The following is a 22,054-nucleotide window of genomic DNA, read 5'->3' on the forward strand; positions in this document are numbered from 1 at the left end:
TGTTCTAACTAGGCTGCGATACCAGAACAGTAAGGATCTATACATCGAGGAGGGAGAACTCCAAGAAGTGCCAAGAGGCGGGGACCCGCCTGAGCGCCTGCAATAGGCTGGGCAAGTTTAAACCACGCCCAGTCTCTACTGTGATAGGCCAACAGACGTGTTGGAACTATGTCTATCACAGTATAAAGAATACTGTTTTTCTCTGCGTGGTATTACAGTGAGCCCGTATATACGAAATATGCATTTGCCATTTATTACTTAGCTAATAAAAAATACATAGTATAAAATCGGTGACTCATTGTTATATTTATCCTGATACCAGATTCGAATTTACGCAACCCTAACAATATCGTTTGGTGACTGTAACTGTGCTGCTGGTAACAATTTAACGTTTTTTGCCGACGTTTACTGACAATGGTCATATTCAACTTGTTGCACGTTTGTAAATGCATCCGTTATTCAGCGTTCTTGCACACAGACGACAGTGCTCTGAAATCGTACATAGCCAAAGTTAATTTACGAACGCACCCTTAACCTGTATATATTGAACCTAGCAAGGAACCCGGAAGAGGGCACATGGATGCTCCTGTCACTTTAAACCGGTGCGGAAGTGTGTTACAGTATGGATTTGATGCAATGATATAAGGTCAGGAAACTTCGCAATAAATCGTTATTGAAGACACCAAATGATTCAACTGCAAGATCAAAACGAAATAGTACTCGTGCTTAAATTGAATGTCATATTTCTTCGGGGAGATTGTTCTCGTACATTTTTCGCTAAACGTCGTGGCTAGTCTGCAAGAAAGTGGTAGCATACAGTAGCTAGCCAGTTATTTTTGGACACTGACTGATCGAGGAACAAGAGATACCGGTAGCTGACAGTACGCACACGTTTTCCCAATGGCTGTGTCAAAATGCACCCGGCTGAACGGTCCCTTAATAAAGCAAATGTTAGATTCTGTGGACAGTGTCCTCTTCGACTGTGATGGTGTCATCTGGCGAGGGGATCAGGCAATCCCTGGCGCCCCTGACGTTATCAACCTGCTCAAGAAGAATGGAAAGAAAGTTTTTTTCGTCACCAACAACAGCACTAAAACTAGAAAGATGTATGCAGACAAAATGGCATTGATGGGATTCAACGCAACTGAAGATGAAGTGTTTGGAACGGCGTACTGCTCTGCAATGTACCTAAAACATGTCTCCAGACTACAGGGCAAAGTGTATCTCATAGGAAGCAATGCAATGAGGCAGGAACTAGAAAAGGTTGGGATCCAGCAGACAGGTGTGGGGCCTGATCCGATATCAGGTGTCCAGATCGATTGGGCAAACGTGCCCCTGGACCCTGAGGTGAAGGCTGTGGTTGTTGGGTTTGATGAGCACTTCAGTTACATGAAACTGAACAGAGCCCTGCAATACCTCAACAACCCTGACTGTCTACTGGTGGGAACCAACACTGACACTAGACTGCCCCTGGAAGGAGGCAAAGCTGTCCCAGGTAAGTAGGATGTTGGCTGTGCAGAGACAACAGCTGGAGTATTAACCAACAAGACTGTGGTTACCGTACATATGGAGTGCACACCATCTGTGCCACAACGGGCCAGACCTCTGTGGCATAGTCCGTAGCGCTCACATACAGGGAGGCTACATGAGTGCTGTGTTAATGATCTTTAGTAGCTTACAGCGAGCCAGTGTGACGCGATAACATGAGGGGTTTTCCACTGCCCCAAGTCAGATCTTTCATCTCTTACTGTATGTTTAAGCATGTGTCAACAACACTGAATGTCTTCCCCTCTCTGTCTCCACCAGGGACGGGCTGCATCCTGAAGGCTGTGGAGACCGCAGCCCAGCGCCAGGCCCAGACGGTGGGAAAGCCCAACCACTTCATGTACGACTGTGTGGCCAGCCAGTTCGGCCTGGACCGCACCCGCTGCCTCATGGTGGGGGACCGGTTGGACACGGACATCCTGCTGGGGTCCAACTGTGGCCTGAAGACCCTGCTGACCCTGACCGGGGTGTCCACTGTGGCCGACGCTGAGGCCCATCAGGAGAGTGGCTGTCCAAAACGCCTTGGGATGGTGCCTGACTACTACGTAGAGAGTATTGCAGAACTCCTGCCTGCTCTACAAGGATAACCAGTCAGGGTGTGGAAAAGAAAATAGGTTTTTATCTCAATGAGACTTTAGCCTTGATAGATGATAATTAGATTAATATTGACTAATTATAAAGGACCGTTAAGGACTGTGTGCGTCTGAAAACCCAGGCTTGTTTCCGGATTACGGATGTGAAAATTCAGGAAGGTACAGAGAGTTAATCAACTGCTTCGATTATACTAAGACTGCAACAAAACAAACCTATATTAAAGTTATTTTAACTACAGTATGCTATGGCTGAATATGTATATTCAAGATATACAGCCGGTGTAGCCGACTCCTCATGGAGAGCTACTGGGTGTGCAAGCCTTTGTTCCAGCCCTGCTGTAATGCACCACATAGATTCAGCAGCAAAAAAGGAAATGAATAGTAGGGCTGGAACAAAAGCCTGCCCAGCACACCTAGTAGCTCTCCAGGATGAGGGTTAGCCACTCCTGATTTCCAGTGTTGATAAATGGATTTCAATTTTTTTTTTCAAAAGAGTTGTTCAGGAAATGGTAGTGAAGTATGTGCTGTGTGTTTGGGTGAAAAGGAAGAAGGGCTATGCAAGGGCCTGTGTTCTTTGCTCAATATCCCTCTGTAGCAATGATCTCAAACACAGTCGGAGGAAATGTGTACACACTCCTTTTGGGTATTTCCCTCATCTGTGTGCATACATTTAAAATCACGTCTCACTCAATATTTATCTAAAGCAGAGAGCTATGCAGAAATACAGTAAACTGGAGTGCACTGACAATTCATCAGGAATTATATATCTTATGTTGTCCACTCTCATTCACTGTACCAATGCTGTGTTTATTGCCATTTACATTACCCATTCACGTGAGGAAGTATACATAAACTGAGTTATACTCTTATTGTATCCTGATGTATTGTAAATGTAAAAATAGAACTACCTTTTGTTCCCATTCAATTAGAAGGTTAGGGGTTTGCGCAATAATCAATGATCTTGTTAAGTGTGTTTTAATGTAACATAATGTCAGTCTTCTTAGTAACTAAGTGTCTATAATACGTTAGATTGTCTGTACTGCCAATACAATAATCAAACTACTGCATCATCCTCTGTCCTTGACAACAGTATTCACCTTGACTCAAGTCAATCAAACACTGATAAAAAATAAATATACCTTTTCCAAAACTAAAGGCTTCCCTGTGGATTGTGTCAACTTCAACACAGTGGGCTGTGCTGGACCCGGGTGTTATTAACACAGAAGCTCTTAAAGTCACCTTGGCCTTTCATCGACTGGACGGTCCTTCAGTCCATTCCTCATATCACCCTGCCATGGCCGATGACCGAGCCTGTCCACAGAGGTGAGTTTGTCTCACCCCTTTGTCCATTGTCTAAGGTGAGGGTAGCCGGCCAAAGGTTTGGACTGTCACGTGTGTGTCTGTGTGAGGGGGAGGTAGGCAAGGAGAGGGGGAGACAGGTCTACAGAGAGCGAGAGAGAGAGAAGTTGGCCAGGTGTATCGCAGAGCGTCTCACTCTGTGCTGGTCATGACCGCAGCTCGATGCAGATAGGTGAGAGAAGAAGGGTGAAGTCGGAGTGAGAGAAGAGAAGTCACCGGACACAGGATGGTGAGGTGTTGGAAACGTTCAGAAACCACCGGGTTGGAGGATTCACAACGCATGGTAGGAGTGGGACTCATCTGTACCTTCCTCAGTGGTGGCTTAAATGATCTGTGGCAAAAGTCAGATTTTTTTTTATTAGCCTCAATGATTTTGTTGCTCTTGGAAAAGTTATTTTCATACAGATAGAAAGACTAAGTTGTGGTAATGTTATTTGTGCAACACTCACAGAGCAGGGTCCCCAACTGGCGGCTTTATTTGGCACCCCAAGTTTTCTGAGCAAAAAATACCAGGAAATCAGCTCCAAGTGATTGAAATTTTGGAAATCTTTTCCCAAGTATTCCCAAGCATTATATAGAGAGAGACGTGATTGTATACAAATGTAAGCAAGGTTTGAAATGATTATGTTTTAGTTAAATATATCTGTTTGGGCTTGCGGTCAATTTGAAGTCTACAAATTATTTGTCATTATGTTCCGCCCCCCTGACTATTTGCTCAAGAAAAAAATCCTCCCCCGGCTGAATCCAGTTGATCACTGTCATAGGGTATAGTGTTCCATTCTATTTCAGTTTTAACAAACTTGTTGAATCCAGAAACAGTCAGACACTCACCCAGACAAGTGGCTATGTAGATTGTGATAAGCTGTTGTTGTGTATGTCTCCTCAGGACGAGGGTCCAACAGTGTCCTGCCAGTTCCCACACAAGGCATTCTGGGTGACCCTCAGTGCCACTCTCCTCCTGGTCATCATCGCCCTCAGCGTCAGGGGGCATCTATGGGTCAGACAGCCCGACGCACAGGTGGGAGACACAACTCTCACCTGATTCACCTGTCGGGAACACGTTGCTTTGTATTTGGCATTAAAACTGTGAGGTGTTGTAGCCCAATCTAACGTAGATGCACACATGACTGTGGTTGATGTACAAAATATTCGCTCACACTTGTACAATCACAATGTTGATGATGAGTTTACATTGAGTAAACCTATCCCTCTACTGTGGTCCTTACAGGTTGTCAGAATCACAGTTCCGGATCTGACTGGAACCCTGATCAAACAATCAGCATTGGTGGACAAGCACAACGACCTGGTGACCTATACTGTGACCTCACCGGCCAACCACACATCCACCGTGCTCTTTGACATCAAACATGTAAGAAGCAGACCTGTTCAAAGTGTATTGAACTGAGGCAAGCTGCAGTGCACCTTTCTGTTTCCTTGTTCCACATTGTTGCATTGTAAAAGGCTGGTTGTCTAGGAACAGATTCCCATGCTAGAACTGAGCTTCAATGGATGCTGAACTGACATTGTGTTATGTTTGTTTGTGCAGGGTTTGATATGTTACAAACCTATGAACCAGGAGAATTGCTACCTGAGTAAGATGGAGAAATCTGACTATGAAAACATGCAGTTCCTTCTCCAGCAGTCAATACAAACGGTAAAGATGTTTCACCTTTCCAACAGTGTATGAAATATACTATTTTGGATTTCACTTTATATGAGCCTGTTACCATGCGAAGGAAATATGTCACATATGGACTTATTGGCATGGCAACAACTAAAGAGTACGGAGAAACACCCTACTGTGTCAGCCGGCTCTCAGTTGAGGGTGCCCTGTTACCTTACACTGTTGCTAATGTGTGAGTTGGCAGTGGGGGTGGATAATTGTAAGTGACTCATAGCTTAGTGCCATCTCTGTCTCACTCCATGGCCAGCCAGACCCTATTGGACTTAGGAGTGTTGATTTTAGCATCCCTCTCCTCTCCCTGTCCAGAGAACGAGTGGGAGGTAATAGGCCGAACAAGGCCTTAAATGTTTGTAGTGTAGTGTCTCTCCAGGACTGAATTCCTCAGGGAATCTGATCCTCCTAGACCTCTCTCTTCCCTGGATCCCCTTACAGGTTGGGACAGCAGTGAGGCTCAGATCTGCACAATGGCCACTCTGTCTGGGGACTACTGGGTTTGTTAAGGCTTCACTGGGCTGGAGAAAGTGGTGAGACTATGGTTGGTTAGCGAGGGAAGGGCCAGTCCTACAGTGGACATCTTTAATGAGGTGTGATTTTTTTGCTATGTTTGGTCAATGTCAATGGTCATTGCAGAACGGATGGGTTGCTTTTCTGCTGTGGTACTGTGTATCTACAGGGCCATGTCGATATCTACCAGTGTCCTTGCTGGGTATTAGTTATTTTATTTTGAGGCCCATTAGCGTTTTACTTTATGAGTCGATTACTTGCTCATATCAGATTGAATCATGGTTATCAGGGCCTAGGATAATTCATTTATTCACAAGCGCTGGTGTATGATTACTCATGTCATTAGTTAATTACCGGTTCATTACCCCACAGTTATGGGCCATTGTGCAGCTGGACTCATTCAATCATTAAGTGGTTGTACAGACTTAAACTCAAAAGAGAAATATGCCACGTATGCCAAAATCCCAAGTGTTTTATCCTTTTCTCATGCTATCTGATAGAAAAATAGACGTTTGTATTTAAGTTCTGACTCTCACGGTATTAAGTATCTCGTAGAACGATACTTCAGCACGAGAACCACCCACTGATTGTGGTCATTAAGTGTCTGATTTAATGGATAGACTTCATCCACATAGAAAAGGCTGGGCCTTTCTGAGAGCAAAATATCTGTTCTGCAGCATAATGCTCTTTAGAGTGGAGGGAATCGGACTGTTAGAAGGCTCGCTCAGGCATAACGGCACTTTAAGTGGTCCCTATCGGACTCATCACCAGTGTAAATGGTGCAATTACTAAATGGCCATTGTGCCAAATGAGAGAGACCAGAGTTCAGCTGAGAATGATGCAGGGTTGAGTGTATAACCTGGTATAGGCCACTGAAGTGATCTAATAGAGACACTGCTCTATAATGGCAGCTTGAGTTTAAGGTCTGCCAAAGCACACTGTTCTATCCTTATATATAATCTTAATTGACACAACTTGTATTTGTTAGAAAAACCACTGAGGTGACCTCACAAGCAGTGCAATCATAATTCCTCTTTTGCTGTCCCTTTAGCTTGCTCTCATCATTCATAATCCCGAGACAAATGTGTTCCTCTTCTGCCAGGAGGTGTTGTTGGGGAATGAGACCCAGAGACAGACAGAGTTCCTGGGGGTGATGGGGGGCAGTCAGGTTGATGTGTCCACCCTGGAGGAGCCTCTACAGGCCCTGTGTCGACACAGCTCCATCCACTGGACCAGGAGACAAGAGGGTGAGAGTACCCTTCTTCACATTTATAGCTACATGCTAAATACACATTCACACAAGGATGTACATGTATGTAACTGTGGACTGTTTTATTTTAAAGTGGGTCCAATTTTATATTCAATTCTGGGATAAATCAAGAGTCATATTTCATACAAAGGAAAGACCAGGGGCTCTTTTGTAAAACAAGTTCCTCAGACTGAGGGGGGGGGGCTTGCTCCCTGTGTCTTTGTGTTGGCAGCTCTTTCCAGAATAGGGCAGAGTGAGAAACATAATCCTAAACTACTGTGCTGTGTGACCTTTGCAGTGTCGCAGCAGTAAACTTAGACTGTTACTCAAGTAGTATTTTACTGGGTGACTTTTACTTGACATTTTCTATTAAGGTATCTTTACTTTTACTCAAGTATGACAATTGAGTACTTTTTTTCATCACTGCAAAACCCCAAAGTATACAAGCCAACTACCATCTGTTAATGGAACTGTATTTCCAGTTTTACTCACTTGGGGATTCAGAGTAGCCATCAGTGCTCTCTGCTATAGTAAGGGTTAGATCTTCCTGCTACAGTTAGTTAGCATAATGCTAAACTCAAGTACTGTGTGACATTTGCAGTGTGCCAGAAGTAAATAAGAAGAACAACCTTTAGGCTGAACTCACTGCTATTTTTACTTTACGCCACTTGGGTTTTGTTGGTCTTCGCTACCAAACTGCCTGTTTAGTAACAAACCCTCTCTCTCTCTGAAGGTCCAGGTAAACAGCGTCTGGTCTACTTCTGTATTGACATCTGCTTCCCTAGTAACATCTGTGTGTCTGTCTGCTTCTACTACCTGCCGGAGTGACCTGCCATCATCCACTCTCAGGCAGCACATACCAACCGCTGATCAGGGAAACAAAGTGATCCTTCTCATCCCTGCTAAGTCGCCGGCTGCAAAAAAAAACCTATTTGAATACAACCGGGGAACAGCAGCCAGCTTTGACTCAATACTGCAGCTACCTTAGTCCCTTCTAAGCTTTCGCCCCAGTCCTTTCCATTCCGAGGGACGGAAACAAGCTGTCAAGTTTATCTGCAGACTCCCCTCGTCACCCTCCCTTCATGTTTAATACCTTCCCTTGTGGCAGTTTTGGAGAGTATAAGAGTCCGTTTTTTTTGTGCTTGTTATTTCCTGTACTGCAACCCACAGCAGATGAGTCATTGTGTGTGTAACCATTCCTGTTTATTGGATTGTGTTAAAATTACTTGATCCCTCCAATAAAGAACAGTTGTAAAATACAGATTGTCTCTTTTACTATAGAGAAGGGAAATAGAATCTTTCCAACACTTCAGACTAAAAAACAGAGCCTTTGTGGTAGTTCCTGTTACGATGTATTAAACAGAGAATCAAGACAAAAGCGCCACAGAGTAAATGTTACACACCAGTTAGTCTTTACCTGAATTCATCATATCCTGTACAGTCACACATTGGGACACAGTCCACATTACAGATATCCATCAGTTTTTCAAAGACCTCACATTTGATTAAGCTATTGAACCCAAATACATGAATCTAGCTATGGCTCAGAGTTTTTCATGGTAAGTAAACTCCTCGCCCAAGCTATAAGACACAAACAAGCCCATAGACCTCCTTGTGGTCCTTATGAGAAATATAAAAACAGCCTCTCCCCTCTCTTATCCTGATAAATCAAAAGCTTTTGTGGAAGCAGACAGACGGGTGTGTGGATATAGATATATATACAGTCACAGAGCTTCGCTGTAGTGTAGCTCCTTTCTCATCCACTGGAGTCCACTGCTGCTGTCTCCTCAGCCCAGCACGCTGTCGTTAAAGGCCAGGCACACCACAGCTTTCTGATGGCCGCTGTACTCCCTCTTGATCTCACCAGTCTCCACACACCACAGCCGTGCCAGGTTGTCAGAGGAGGCTGGAAGGAAATTCATCGCATTTACTGATTGATCCGTTGGAGCACAAGTCAGAACTGCCCAAAAGTGAGTTAACTAATGAGTTTGAGGCTCCATGCAGTCGCGGCTCAGGATTAATCATCACAATCTAGCCACTCTGGAAAGGACGGAAGTCAGTCACTTTCCAACAGCAAAAACTATCCCTTACCCTAGATCAGGGCTCTCCAACCCTGTTCCTGGAGAGCTACCCTGCTGTAAGTTGATGCTCAAACCCCAGTTGTAACTAAACCGATCAGCTTATCAACCAGCTAATTGTTAGAATCGGGTGCGCTAGATTAGGGTTGGAGTGAAAACCTACAGGAACAGAGCTAGATAAAGTGTAAATACACATTAATCATTTAGTTGTTATCGTGCATAATAAAACACACTGGGAAGAAATATAACACTGACCTGTTACAATGTACTGTGAGTCTCCAGAGAAGGCACAGTCCCACATCCAACCTCGGGACGTCTCTCCAGGGTTATTACTCTTGATGCTCAGCTCCGTCATCAGAGAGAAGTTAGATGTTCTCCAGATCTTACACGTCTGGTCCGCCGAGCAGGTCGCCAGCAGACTGTGGAGAAAAGACACAGTAACTATACAAGACATGCAATCACAGCCTCCTACTTCTAAATAGTTATTGTTGATTTATGCACACATTCCTTAAAAAAAATGTGTGTGGTGTACTCACGTGGAATCAGGACTAAATTTGCAGCGGAGGGAGTAGCGCTTATGAGCGGGGATCTTGGTTTTGGGGATGAGCTGTGTCACCTCGTCACCCATCCCTCCTGCCAGGTTCCAAACGTAACAGTTTCCCTGTGAGACATGGACAGTGATCACAATTTAAACTCAAATTAGCACTTTTTTTATTGGTAAATTATTCTGAACAAAAATATAAACGTAACATGTAAAGTGTTGGTCCCATGTTTCATGCGCTGAAATAAAAGATTCCAGAAATGTTCCATACGCACAAAAAGCTTATTTCTCTCAAATTTTGTGCACAAATTTGTTTACATCTCTGTTAGTGAGCATTTCTCGTTTGCCAAGATAATCCATCCACCTGACAGGTGTGGAATATCAAGAAGCTGATTAAAACCTCTACAGGATCTGTGTCCCCCCTGCGGGATGGTTGAGCTAACGTGCGCTAATGTGATTAGCATGAGGTTGTAAGTAACAAGAACATAGACATATCTGATATGGGCAGAAAGCTCAAATTTGTGTTAATCTAACTGCACTGTCCAATTTACAGTAGCTATTACAGTGAAATAATACCATGCTATTGTTTGAGTGTGCATAGTTATGAACTTGAAAATGCATTAATAAACCAATTAGGCACATTTGGGCAGTCTTGATACAACATTTTGAACAGAAATGTAATTGTTCATTGGATCGGTCTACAACTTTGCACATACACCGCCGCCATCTAGTGGCCAAAATCTAAATTGCACCTTGATTTCTAAGTCATATATTGGCCTCTCTCTTGCATTTCAAAGATGGAAGAAAAATACGAGCTAACAGATTTAATGTGTTATATTCTCCTACATTAATTTCACATTTCTACAAACTTCAAAGTGTTTCCTTTCAAATGGTATCAAAAATATGCATATCCTTGACTTAGGTCCTGAGCTACAGGCAGTTAGATTTGGGTCCGATCCTTATTAAACAGCATGATCATTACACAGATGCACATTGTGCTGAGGACAATAAAAGGCCACTCTAAAATGTGCAGTTATGTCACACAATGCCACAAATTGGCATACTGACTGCAGGAATGTCCACCGTAGCCGTTGCCAGAGAATTTAATATTAATTTCTCTACCATAAGCTGCCTCCAAAGTCATTTTAGAAAATGTGGCAGTATGTCCGAATGGCCTCACAACCGCAGACCATGTGTAACCACCTGCAGAATTGTCTGAGACCAGCCACCCAGACAGCTGATGAAACTGAGGAGTATTTTGGTCTGTAATAAAGCCCATGTTAGGTAAAACGTATTCCGATTGGCTGGGCCCATTCATGTCTGTGCCCCTGTCCAGTCATGTGAAATCCATAGATTAGGGCCTAATTTATTTATTTCAATTGACTGATTTCTTTCTATGAACTGTAACTCAGTAAAATCTTTGAAATTGTAGCATATATATTTTTGTTCAGTATAGTTTAGCAGCCAGCTATCTAAACTTATCATGGTCGAAATGTTTAGAATTGTACAAAATTAGCTCTAAAACAGCTCATTTTCCTCTCTGACCAATTGCACAATTAGTAGAATTGAATGAAATTAGTTAGAAAATGGCTAAATCTTCTCTCAGCCCCATGGCAAAATGTGTAGAATTGCAGCAAATGTGCTTTAAAAAAATTGCTCTACACCCCATGGAAAATGTGTCGTATTAGACATAATTAACTTTAAAATAGGGATGGGCAACTGGCCATTCTTGAAGGCCCTCAGTAGGGGTTTCAACTTACTGTTTCGAGTTAGAATAGAGACTACAGAAAGTGACATTTCAAAAATGTGTCTCTTGTTATGTCAGTCTGGTAACTTTTTTAGATTGCCAAGCTAGCTGGGCGCTATACTATCTAAACTCGTTATCAATGTCGAATTACCGGCTGGGGGCCCCCATTGATTTGGTTATGGAGTCTCACTCAGATATAATATACTTTGATTTGTTTTTTAAAAAAATGGTTACTACATGATTCCAAGTGTTATTTCATAGTTCTGATGTCTTCACCATTATTCTACAATGTAGAAAATAGTAAAGATAAAGAAAAACCCTTGAATGAGTAGGTGTGTCCAAACTTTTGACTGGTACTATAGTTGCACAGACCCGTGAGAAACTGTGGCACCTCATGACGAGTTCAGATGTTTTCTAGCCCCAACCCCATCAAAGTTGCCCATCCCTGTACTAGAGTGTCCAGTATAACAAAATTATATTTTTCAGCATACTGACCGAGCTATTGACTGCTGCCATGTAGCTGGCGTCTGGGTCAATGTGGACTGAATTGATGGACACTTCTGGTTCAGGAATAAGCTGCTCGTTGTGATCAGTCTTCAGATCCCAGATATGGATCACACCGCTCTGGTCCCCCACGATCAATTCAGCCTGGAAAATACACAAGCCTGATTGAGAATCAATTAGATACAATAAGCAGAATTTAGGGTCAATATGCAGTTGCTACATACATTTTTGGACTTATAAATTAATTATATGTACCCATGAGCTAAGTTCAACTTCCATACCCCATCAAAACCCCAAATAAGCTTGTTTTACTATGTCTGTAAACACAGTAAATGTAAACAAACACTGTAGACCATCAGAACATGGCTAAAACTATAATTTTGTTATCATGGATAGTCAGTCCTTGCATTCATAGCTCTGTCCATGAATTTGAGAGTGGTTACATTTCTCCAGCCCAATCCCTCAGCTATTTACCGAAACAGTGGCAGGGACCAGCTGGCTGAATTATTTACGGACATATTCAATCTCTCCCTATCCCAGTCTGCTGTTCCCATTTCCTTCAAGATGTCCACCATTGTTCCTGTATCCAGGAAAGCAAAGGTAACTGAACTAAATGACTATCGCCTCATAGCACTCACTACTGTCATCATGAAGTGCTTTGAGAGGCTAGTTAAGGATCATATCACCTCTACCTTACCTGACATCCTAGACCCACTTCAATTTGCTTACCGCCCCAATAGATCCACAGACGATGCAATCGCGATCGCACTGCACACTGCCCTATCCCATCTGGATAAAAGGAATACATATATAATAATCCTGTTCATTGATCAGCCTTCAACACCATAGTGCCCTCCAAGCTCATCATTAAGCTCGAGGCCCTAAGTCTGAACTGTGCAACTGGATCCTGGACTTCCTGATGGGCCGCCCCCAGGTGGAAGGTAGTAAACAACACCTGCACTTCGCGGATCCTCAACACAGGGACCCCACAAGGGTGCATGCTCAGCCCCCTCCTGTACTCCCTGTTCACCCATGACCGCATGACCACGCACTCCAACATCAAGTTCAGAAGACACAACCGTAGTAGACCTGATTACAGATAATGACAAGACAGCCTACAGGGAGGAGGTGAGGGCCCTGGTGGAGTGGTGTCAGGAAAAAAACATCAACAAAACGAAGGAGCTGATTGTGGACTTCAGGATACAGCAGAAGGAGCACACTCTCATCTACGTCGATGGGACCGCAGAGGAGAAGGTGAAAAGCTTCAAGTCCCTCAGCGTACACATCACTGACAAACTAAAATGGTCCACAGAGACAGTGTGGGGTACAAGGCGTAATAGCGCCTCTTCAACCTAAGGAGACTGAAGAAATTCGGATTGGCCCCTAAGACCCTCAAACTTCCCAACGCAACATCGGGGGCACTGTCTGCCCTCCAGGACACCTACAGCACCCAATGTCACAGGAAGGCCAAAAAGAACATCAAGTACATCAACCACCCGAGGCACAGCCTGTTCACCCCGCTATCATCCAGAAGGTGAGGTCATTGCAGGTACATCAAAGCTGGCACAGAGAGACTGAAAAACAGCTTCTATCTCAAGGCCATGAGACTGTTAAATCGCCATCACTAGCCAGCTACCACCCCGTTACTCAACCCTGCACCTTAGCGGCTGCTATCCTATATACATAGACTTGGAATCACTGGCCACTTTAATAATGGCACACTAGTCACTTTAATGATGTTTACATACTGCTTTATTCTACTGTATTATAGTCAATGCCACTCCGTCATTGCTCGTCCTAAAATGTATGTATCTTTTAATTTTACCCCCTTTTCCGTGGTATCCATTTGTTAGTAGTTACTATCTTGTCTCATCGCTACAACTCCCGTACGGGCTCGGGAGAGACAAAGGACGAGAGCCATCCGTCCTCCGAAACACAACCCAACCAAGCCGCACTGCTTCTTAACACAGCGCGCATCCAACCCGGAAGCCAGCTGCACCAATGTGTCAGAGGAAACACTGTGCACCTAGCGACCTGGTCAGAGTGTACTGCGCCCGGCCCGCCACAGGAGTCGCTAGTGCGCGATGAGACAAGGATATCCCTGCCGGCCAAACCCTCCCTAACCCGGACGACACTAGGCAATTATGCATCGCCCCATGGACCTCCCGGTCGCGGCTAGCTGCGACAAAGCCTGGGCCCGAACCCAGAGTCTCTGGTGGCACAGCTAGCACTGCGATGCAGTACCTTAGACCACTGCATCACCCGGGAGGCCTAATATTTATGTTTCTTAATTCCATTCTTTTAGATGTGTGTATTGTTATATACTACAGCACTGTTAGAGCTAAGAACACAAGCATTGCTACACCCGCAATAATATCACCATGTGACCAATAACGTTTGATTTGAGTACGCTTTGTTTTTGTTTCAACTGCTGATTGCCACTTTAAAGAAGGCAAGGATTAACCTAGGTGTTTATCAACAGTTACAGTACAACCACAGAGTTTCTGAACTCAGAGGCGCAACATTGCAAGACTTCCGAGAACACTTGCGAAACAAACCAGCCTGGGGTTTGAGAAGTCAATGTTGTTCATTTTCTCAAAATCTAAAGGGGCAACCTAGATTTTAGCCAATGTCTTAAAGTAATTGAACAGGTTACTACGCCGACCTCATGAAAGTGACAAACTGAGATTTTCATTTTCGTCAAAACAACTTATATATCGAAGGAGTGCCTTTGATTTGACGGCCTCCACATGCGCAGTTTGGCGCGAGACGACAGTTAGAAACACGTCATTGGGTCTACGCATGAGCCTAGCTAACCAACGTCGCTATGACTTCGCCTACACTTGTGATCATGGATTTATTTTGGAGAAGCAGTTTTAGCCTACCTTCATACTGTATCGTCTTTGGTACAACTCAGACAGTACTGTATCAGTCACAGTGCTCCCTCTAGTGGTGGCATATTTCATTAATCGCTTTTGAGACACTGACTTACCTGGTTGGGATGAAGGCATACACAGTTGATGGGAGCATTGACCTGAAAGATCCTCTGACATTGCAGGTTCCTTGACCTAGGACCAGAGCAATATATGTAGCTTGGTGAGAATTCCATAGCAGGCAGAAACACAGCAGGAAGCGACAGTCGCCATATTATCAAGAGTACCTCAGGTCCCAGATGCGAGCCATGCAGTCCTCTCCTCCTGTGTACATCCAGCGGCCGTCCTCATGGAAGCCCACTGACGTAATGTTCTTACTGACGCCATCATAGTTTATGACCGGGTTTGGGTTGTTGGAATTTAGATCATACATACGAATGTGTTGATAACCTTTGGAATAGAAGAAAAGATACACAGTCAAGTAACATGTTAATGATTATGATGAGTATGGGTGTGAATATCTTATTTCTGCACAAACCTGCAGCAGCAATCATACTTCTGTCGGGAGTAACTTCGAGGGAGTTCACTTGCTGAAAGTATTGGTTAAGAAAATAATTAAAGGCAGCTAAGCTATAATGATTGTGCAATAACAGCCTTAGGATCAAAATACTATTTTTGTTTGAAAATATGTTATCAACATATTGTGCTCACTAGGGGATGTTGTTTATTTAAAAAAAGATCTCTAATCAAGGAGTTGGAGCCTTTCTAAGTTGTTACAATCAACAATGACATGGGATCTTGAAACGAAATAAAGGCAAAACCAGCAAGCAATGTCTCTCTTGATAGATGTGTGAAGCAGGCGAAGGTAAGGATACAGAGTCCTGGTGCTGGACTGTCCTGGTGCATATGCCGCTGTGGGCCTGCCAGAACCGCACTGTGTGGTCATATCCAGCGGTGGCCAGAATCACCGGGTCACTTCCCACTGTCCCCTGACCCTGGTTCACGTTCATGTTCGAGTGCTGTATGTTGTCACTGCAAAACGAGCCGTAAAACAGTGTCAAATATTAGAGGCATTGAAGAGCAATAATGCCAGTGAACAATAACTTTGTCACTGTTACTTAGCTATCAAGTGTTTCTGACAGCACGTCAACAACTTGCCAGACGTAAGCCGAGCTATCCTTTAGTAGCTCTGGTCCATGCGCATGATATGGTGTCAACCAGAGCTACATTTAGTGTTTCTCAAGCACAGTAGTAACATTTTTACTTTGGTGAGTTTCTAAAATATATTAAAGTCAGTCATTTAAAAAATATTCAAACCTCTATGAAATAATCAATTTAACGTGCCAGAGAGCAAGGGCAACTCGTATTGTCATCGCGCGATGGACTAGAGAAAAGTTATCTAGCTATGCTAGCTAGTCGCCTTGTCTATTTAGTTTGTTAAACCATTTGGTGACATGGTTGACATCTAAACAAATCGTGTGCAAATGGCACTAGCTATGAAAAATATTATCTTACCTCCAAGATATGTAATATTTTAATGACAAAAGTGATGTGAAAGCTGTAAATAGCCTTGCTTATGTTTTTTTCCGGAAATACTGTAGGGCGTCTGACTAATAGTTCCCTCACTACAATAAGTACTTTACGCTAGGTTCCGGGATCAAATTATATTGGTTCCGGTTAGCTTCTTCCTTACTGGTTTATTACCACCGCCTACTGGCTTCATATACGAAAATGTGTCTGATAGCTAGGTAGCTCGATATCTTTGTTTATTTTATTTGTTTAAGTAACAATATAATATAGACAAAGGGTGCGTTCGTAAATTCAATCTGGAGTGCCAGAGTCCGCGTTTGTAAATTCAGAGCCACATTGGACGCTCTGACGGAGGAGTAGGGTTGATCCGAGCGTTCTGACCTCACAACGGCAGTCAAGCACCCAGCTAACTGGCTGATGGTGGCTAGTTGGCTAGCTGCTTCCAGACACAAATGAGAGAACACCGCACAATTGGTGGCTGACTAAATACTCTCCCCCCCCCCCCCCCCCCCCCCTCCCCCAAAGCTTGTTCTTTCTCTGTGAATGTAAACAAACACTGTGTAGCCTCATAACATGGTTAAAACAATCATGTTGATAGGTTAGATGTACTTGCATCCTTGTCAATTAATCTGAGAGTGGTTACATTTCTCCAGGCCCATCCCCCAGCTTTTTACCAAAACAGAGGTGGGGCAACTGTTTTGTTATTGTTTCATCTGTGGATTTGCCCTTTAAACAGCTGAATATTATCAAGATATCAAAGTGTCACTGACAAACAGTTAAACAATAGGCCTATAGCAAATGCAGCATATGGCATTCATTTTTCACATGTAAATATCACTTTTTTTGAAATAAAAGGTTAAATATATTAAATGCAGTAGTGCTCAAAGCATGCCATTCCATAAACAACAGAGTAGGGCTGGCAAATAAGTTCTTTGTTTTGGGGTTATGTCCAGGTAAAACAATTTGGCTCATCTATACTTCCATATAAGTCTTATTCTTGAAAATCAAGGGCTATAACATTTATTGGAATTTCTGGAATTCTGATAGACTTTGGTTTTCAATGTAAATATATAATTTAATCTTATTATTATATGTAGAAGAAAGTGATGGGTTAGAAGCCTACATAACCAACCCATAAAGTAAAATGTAACATCCATATGGCCTGCTGTATAAACTTTAACATTGATTTATCCTGCAATAGATGTGGTTCAATTGGTAACATACATTTTTGTCTTATTCTAATGCCTCTTAAGGGGAAAGTAATCTAAAAGTAACTGAATGAATCAGATTACATTACTTAGTTTGGTTAATCCAAAAGTTGTGTTACTGATTACAATTTTGGACAGGTAACTAGTAACTGTAACAGAATACATTTAGAAAGTAACCTACCCAACCCTGCCTAGATGTACATATTACCTCAATTACCTTGTACCCCTGAACATTGACTTGGTACTGACTCCTGTATATAGCCTCATTATTGTTATTTTAATGTGTTACTATTTCCGCTACATTTTTTAAATCTTATTTCCTTATTTTTTTTACTCTGCATAGTTGCGAAAGGACTCCTAAGTAAGCAATTCACAGTGAATTCTACACCTGTTGTATTCGGCGCATGTAATAAAATCATATAAATAAATATAAATAAATAAAATCATGATTGCAAAGTCTCAAATGTAGGATAATACTAATACAGTCATAGTTGTTACATACCAGGCACATCTCCAGACCTGTCATCCTCATCCAAAAGATTCAGAGACCTCGTTGGCATAGCTGAACAGAAGGCTGGCTTCCTTCGTATCTTATGTATCTCAAACATAATCACATTAATTACAGTAGTAGGTACTGCATAAAATGAATAATGTGAACATTAAAATATGCTCTTAAAAAACAATTATCTGCTGTTTCTCAATGCAGAAAAGGCACGTGTTGTAAACAGATATGATCAGTCCAGATGAAGTGATATCCTTACCTGGGTTGACAGTGATTATGGCTTTAGAATTGACTGTAGCTGTCATGCAGTTCCGGAAGCTGTCAAAACCAATCCTGGTATCCGAGATAAAGAGCACTTGGAAGTACAGAGAAAAGTCTAATTCAGTCCAAAACCTTTTAAACAAACAAAAAAACTCACACATTTCCATTGAACAAGTAACAGAGAATAAGTGCCCACTGTATACCAACCTGTTTCTCTTACTGGGGCTCTCTCATGCCGTCCCTGGAAGGGGTGCGTCACCTGAGTGGGTTGATTCACTGATGTGGTCATCCTGTCTGGGTTGGCGCCCCCCCTTGGGTTGTGCCATGGCGGAGATCTTTGTGGGCTATACTCGGCCCTGTCTCAGGATGGTAAGTTGGTGGTTGAAGATATCCCTCTAGTGGTGTGGGGGCTGTGCTTTGGCAAAGTGGGTGGGGTTATATCCTTCCTGTTTGGCCCTGTCCGGGGGTGTCCTTGGATGGGTCCACAGTGTCTCCTGAGCCCTCCTGTCTCAGCCTCCAGTATTTATGCTGCAGTAGTTTATGTGTCGGGGGGCTGGGGTCAGTTTGTTATATCTGGAGTACTTCTCCTGTCCTATTCGGTGTCCTGTGTGAATCTAAGTGTGCGTTCTCTAATTCTCTCCTTCTCTCTCTCGGAGGACCTGAGCCCTAGGACCATGCCCCAGGATTACCTGACATGATGACTCCTTGCTGTCCCCAGTCCACCTGGCCGTGCTGCTGCTCCAGTTTCAACTGTTCTGCCTTCTTATTATTCGAACATGCTGATAATTTATGAACATTTGAACATCTTGGCCATGTTCTGTTATAATCTCCACCCGGCACAGCCAGAAGAGGACTGGCCACCCCACATAGCCTGGTTCCTCTCTAGGTTTCATCCTAGGAGGTTTTGGCCTTTCTAGGGAGTTTTTCCTAGCCACCGTGCTTCTACACCTGCATTGCTTGCGGTTTGGGGTTTTAGGCTGGGTTTCTGTACAGCACTTTGAGATATCAGCTGATGTACGAAGGGCTATATAAATACATTTGATTTGATTTGATTTGGTATCAGTCTAAACTAGCTGAATCGCCTCTCTGTCCCAGCCGTGTGATACAGAGGTTGTTATGGTTACTCAGGGGAGAGGATGGGGATATTGAAGAAGGGGTACAGTGGTACATCTTAGTTCCTATCATACTAAGGGAAAAGATGTGACAGAATCATCAAAAAGCTTCACTTCCAGCCTCTGCCCTTTGTGTCCATCGGCTGTGGTGAAATACTTTGGCTCTGCAATCTAGAGGGCAGAAATAGTGGTTTGGAAAATATTTACAACACTTCTCTTTTTCTTGCTGAATGCTTTTAGTGTTTCTATTACATATGGTACTTATACTGCTGGACATGTGATGACAGGGCCTACACAACCCTACCAGATAGTACCCTACTCAAGACCTACTTTACTCGATGCACTCTCAGATCTTACCGACTGAACGGCAGCAAGTATGTCAATGACATTCCCGTTCAGGCTCTGTCCGTTGGCCACGAATGTCTCCCAGAGAGTCAAAGTCCCTGGAGTTCTTCACAAGCAGGTGGAACAGAGGCAGCATTCTGTTTGTAATTTCTATGTCAGAGCATATTGATAGCTGGGAGTGAGCTTCACTTACCAGCAACCTGTAGAAGCTGAGACAGAGAAACTGGTTTGTTACTTATATTACTTTGAGTATAGTAATGTTTACTACAGTACCTAGGAGTTGAGGGGCAGAATCTGTCCTCTTTCTCAGGATCTTTGGTAGCAACTAAATGATTTTCTATAATAACTTAAGGGGGATCAAATACAGATACATTATTGTAATTATAAATGTCTTAGAAATATCATAAAGACTGACACATTGTATTTGTACATGATCTATAATCTATCTTCATAGCGATATAATTAAATTGAATGTATAATCTCCCCATAGTCTCCTACGCTGAAAGTATTAGACAGTCCATTGATGTATTCATCATTGCCCCACAAGGAGACATTAATGAAATAGTCTGGCGAGTCCTTGATTGTGAAGACAAAAGTGAATCTGTCAAAACCAGTGGCGATTTTAGCATGTAGGTCTTGGTGGGGGGAAAGTGGGATGCATGCCAGCAAAGCCACTACATAACGCTAAACAATACATTCATTCTGCCCTAACAAGCAAAAAGGCAGTAACTGCTCATTTGGTCAAAAATTAGTTTTGGGCATTTTTTGCTACATTAATTACATGCTTAATCATGTGGACAAGTATCCTGCCTCTATTGTATTGTGTTTTGGAGAAAATGGGGGTCATGTTAGCAGTAACTGCATAAAGCTACTGTGAAACAAAGGTAAATAAAATCAATATTTCTCAGTTCCACGCTATGAGCAGTTACTGCCTTTTTGTTGGGTAGGACAGAATTGCACTAGAACGGTGACAAACGGTGCCCACAAAATGTTAGGGCCTATATAAAGCTGTCCCAACAGCAGTCCCAAAATCTTACCACTGCTACACCTGGCTATCAGCAGAGTCTTGTAAGGTAGCGAAATAGTTCCTTCAGCCTCATTTACTGCCTTAAAAAAAAACATAGCTGATGTGGCCGACTTGCTTAAAGAAATGTGGTTTCTAATGGCAATTGAGATGTTCAAACTATGGCATAAGGGGACAACAAGTGGATAAGAGCTAGGACAGATGTAGTCAATATAACTATTTGTTTAGATCTTTTGAAATGTATAGCGTGTAACACCCTGATCTGTTTCCTCTGTGCTTGTCTCCACCCCCTCCAGGTGTCAACCATCTTCCCCATTAACCCCTGGGTATTTAAACCTGTGTTTTGTGTCTGTCTGTGCCAGTTTGTCTTGAATGTTCCAAGTCAACCAGTGTGTTTTCCCCGTGTGCCCGCTTGTTCTATTCTCTTTACTAGTCCTCCCGGTTTCGACCCTTGCATGTTTTCTGGACTCTGTACCCGCCTGCCTGACCATTCTGCCTGCCCTGACCTCGAGCCTGCCTGCCACGCTGTACCTCCTGTACTCTGAACCAGTTTTGACCTTTTGCCTGTCCACAACCATTCTCTTGCCTACTCCTTTTGGATTATTAATAAATATCAAAGACTCAAACCATCTGTCTCCTGTATCTGCATCTTGGTGTCGCACTGTGCCCTTATAAGCGACAAAATTCAGAACTGTGAGTCATTCTTAGTGTTCTCCCTGTACACCAAGTCCAAACCATAGGATAAATAAAGGGGGCATATACGCAGACAATGAAAGCTCTTACAATATTATATGATTACATTTCACTGAAACAGGCCATAGGCTACATGTGCACCACCAAGTCAGAACAGTAGTTAAAATTAAGATGGTAAATATACCAAATTATTAGGGTGAGGCACATGGGCTACTAACATCTCACTACACAACATACACTTAGTATTATTTTCTTAGCTATAGTATATATATCTCCCTGGCATATTGCATCATTTATGCAGCAGTATACAATACATTTTTGGACTCACCTTGTTGTGCTGTGCTCACTTGAACAGGAAGGTGGCGCAGCGGTCCTGCCAGGCCAAATTATGTCATCAAAGTCTGACATTCTCTGGATTTATGGTGCTTTCAAAACAAATGGGAACTCGGAAAGAAAACAAGGTTGAATCATGATGATGTCATTGATCTTCCGGTTGTAGCTCTAGAAAGAGGCCGGATTTACATTCTGAGTTGGATGACCGTTCAAAGCGTATTTTCTCAGTCGTAGCTTGTTTATTCCCGACTTCCCAGTTGTCTTGAACTCACTGAAGTAAAGTTTACAGTTTACAGTTGTTATGAGCGCGGCACAAATCATGCTTCATTGACAGCATGACCAATGTTGAATGTTTATCATTTTAAACTT

The 22,054-nt window shown here is 43.0% G+C and overlaps 2 protein-coding genes across 3 annotated transcripts; one reads left to right on the plus strand and one right to left on the minus strand.

Annotated features, from left to right (window-relative positions):
- Positions 1-177: 177 nt before the first annotated feature.
- Positions 178-8,195, plus strand: LOC109870456 (glycerol-3-phosphate phosphatase). Of its 2 annotated transcripts, XM_031804793.1 has the most exons (7): positions 178-1,495; positions 1,807-3,461; positions 4,384-4,515; positions 4,726-4,866; positions 5,044-5,151; positions 6,788-6,932; positions 7,668-8,193. In XM_031804793.1, the coding sequence occupies exons 1-2, from the start codon at positions 901-903 to the stop codon at positions 2,130-2,132; spliced, it is 921 nt and encodes a 306-aa protein (XP_031660653.1). In that variant the 5' UTR covers positions 178-900; the 3' UTR covers positions 2,133-3,461; positions 4,384-4,515; positions 4,726-4,866; positions 5,044-5,151; positions 6,788-6,932; positions 7,668-8,193. The 2 variants fall into 2 exon arrangements, with proteins under 2 accessions (XP_031660653.1, XP_020316558.1); XM_020460969.2 differs by lacking the exon at positions 178-1,495 and having other exon boundaries at positions 3,159-3,780; positions 7,668-8,195.
- Positions 8,116-16,325, minus strand: mlst8 (MTOR associated protein, LST8 homolog (S. cerevisiae)). Its single transcript, XM_020460967.2, has 9 exons — positions 16,193-16,325; positions 15,553-15,709; positions 15,216-15,267; positions 14,965-15,127; positions 14,797-14,872; positions 11,796-11,948; positions 9,549-9,673; positions 9,268-9,431; positions 8,116-8,840 (listed from the first exon to the last, which is right to left on the minus strand). Exons 2-9 carry the CDS (start codon positions 15,685-15,687, stop codon positions 8,722-8,724), a joined length of 987 nt encoding a protein of 328 aa, XP_020316556.1. The 5' UTR covers positions 15,688-15,709; positions 16,193-16,325; the 3' UTR covers positions 8,116-8,721.
- Between the last annotated feature and the right edge of the window lie 5,729 nt (positions 16,326-22,054).

The sequence above is a fragment of the Oncorhynchus kisutch genome, linkage group LG25, assembly GCF_002021735.2.
Source record: "Oncorhynchus kisutch isolate 150728-3 linkage group LG25, Okis_V2, whole genome shotgun sequence".
Taxonomy (NCBI): domain Eukaryota; kingdom Metazoa; phylum Chordata; class Actinopteri; order Salmoniformes; family Salmonidae; genus Oncorhynchus; species Oncorhynchus kisutch.

Excerpts from the sequence above, each read along its gene's own strand:
- mlst8 (XM_020460967.2), bottom strand. The coding sequence starts at position 15,687 with ATGAACGTGAACCAGGGTCAGGGGACAGTGGGAAGTGACCCGGTGATT. Across the intron at positions 15,128-15,215 it reads AAGTATGATTGCTGCTGCAG|GTTATCAACACATTCGTATG; the intron begins GTTTGTGCAGAA and ends TCTATTCCAAAG. Across the intron at positions 9,432-9,548 it reads AAATTTAGTCCTGATTCCAC|TCTGCTGGCGACCTGCTCGG; the intron begins GTGAGTACACCA and ends TTTTCTCCACAG.
- LOC109870456 (XM_031804793.1), top strand. The coding sequence starts at position 901 with ATGGCTGTGTCAAAATGCACCCGGCTGAACGGTCCCTTAATAAAGCAA. Across the intron at positions 1,496-1,806 it reads AGGAGGCAAAGCTGTCCCAG|GGACGGGCTGCATCCTGAAG; the intron begins GTAAGTAGGATG and ends TGTCTCCACCAG.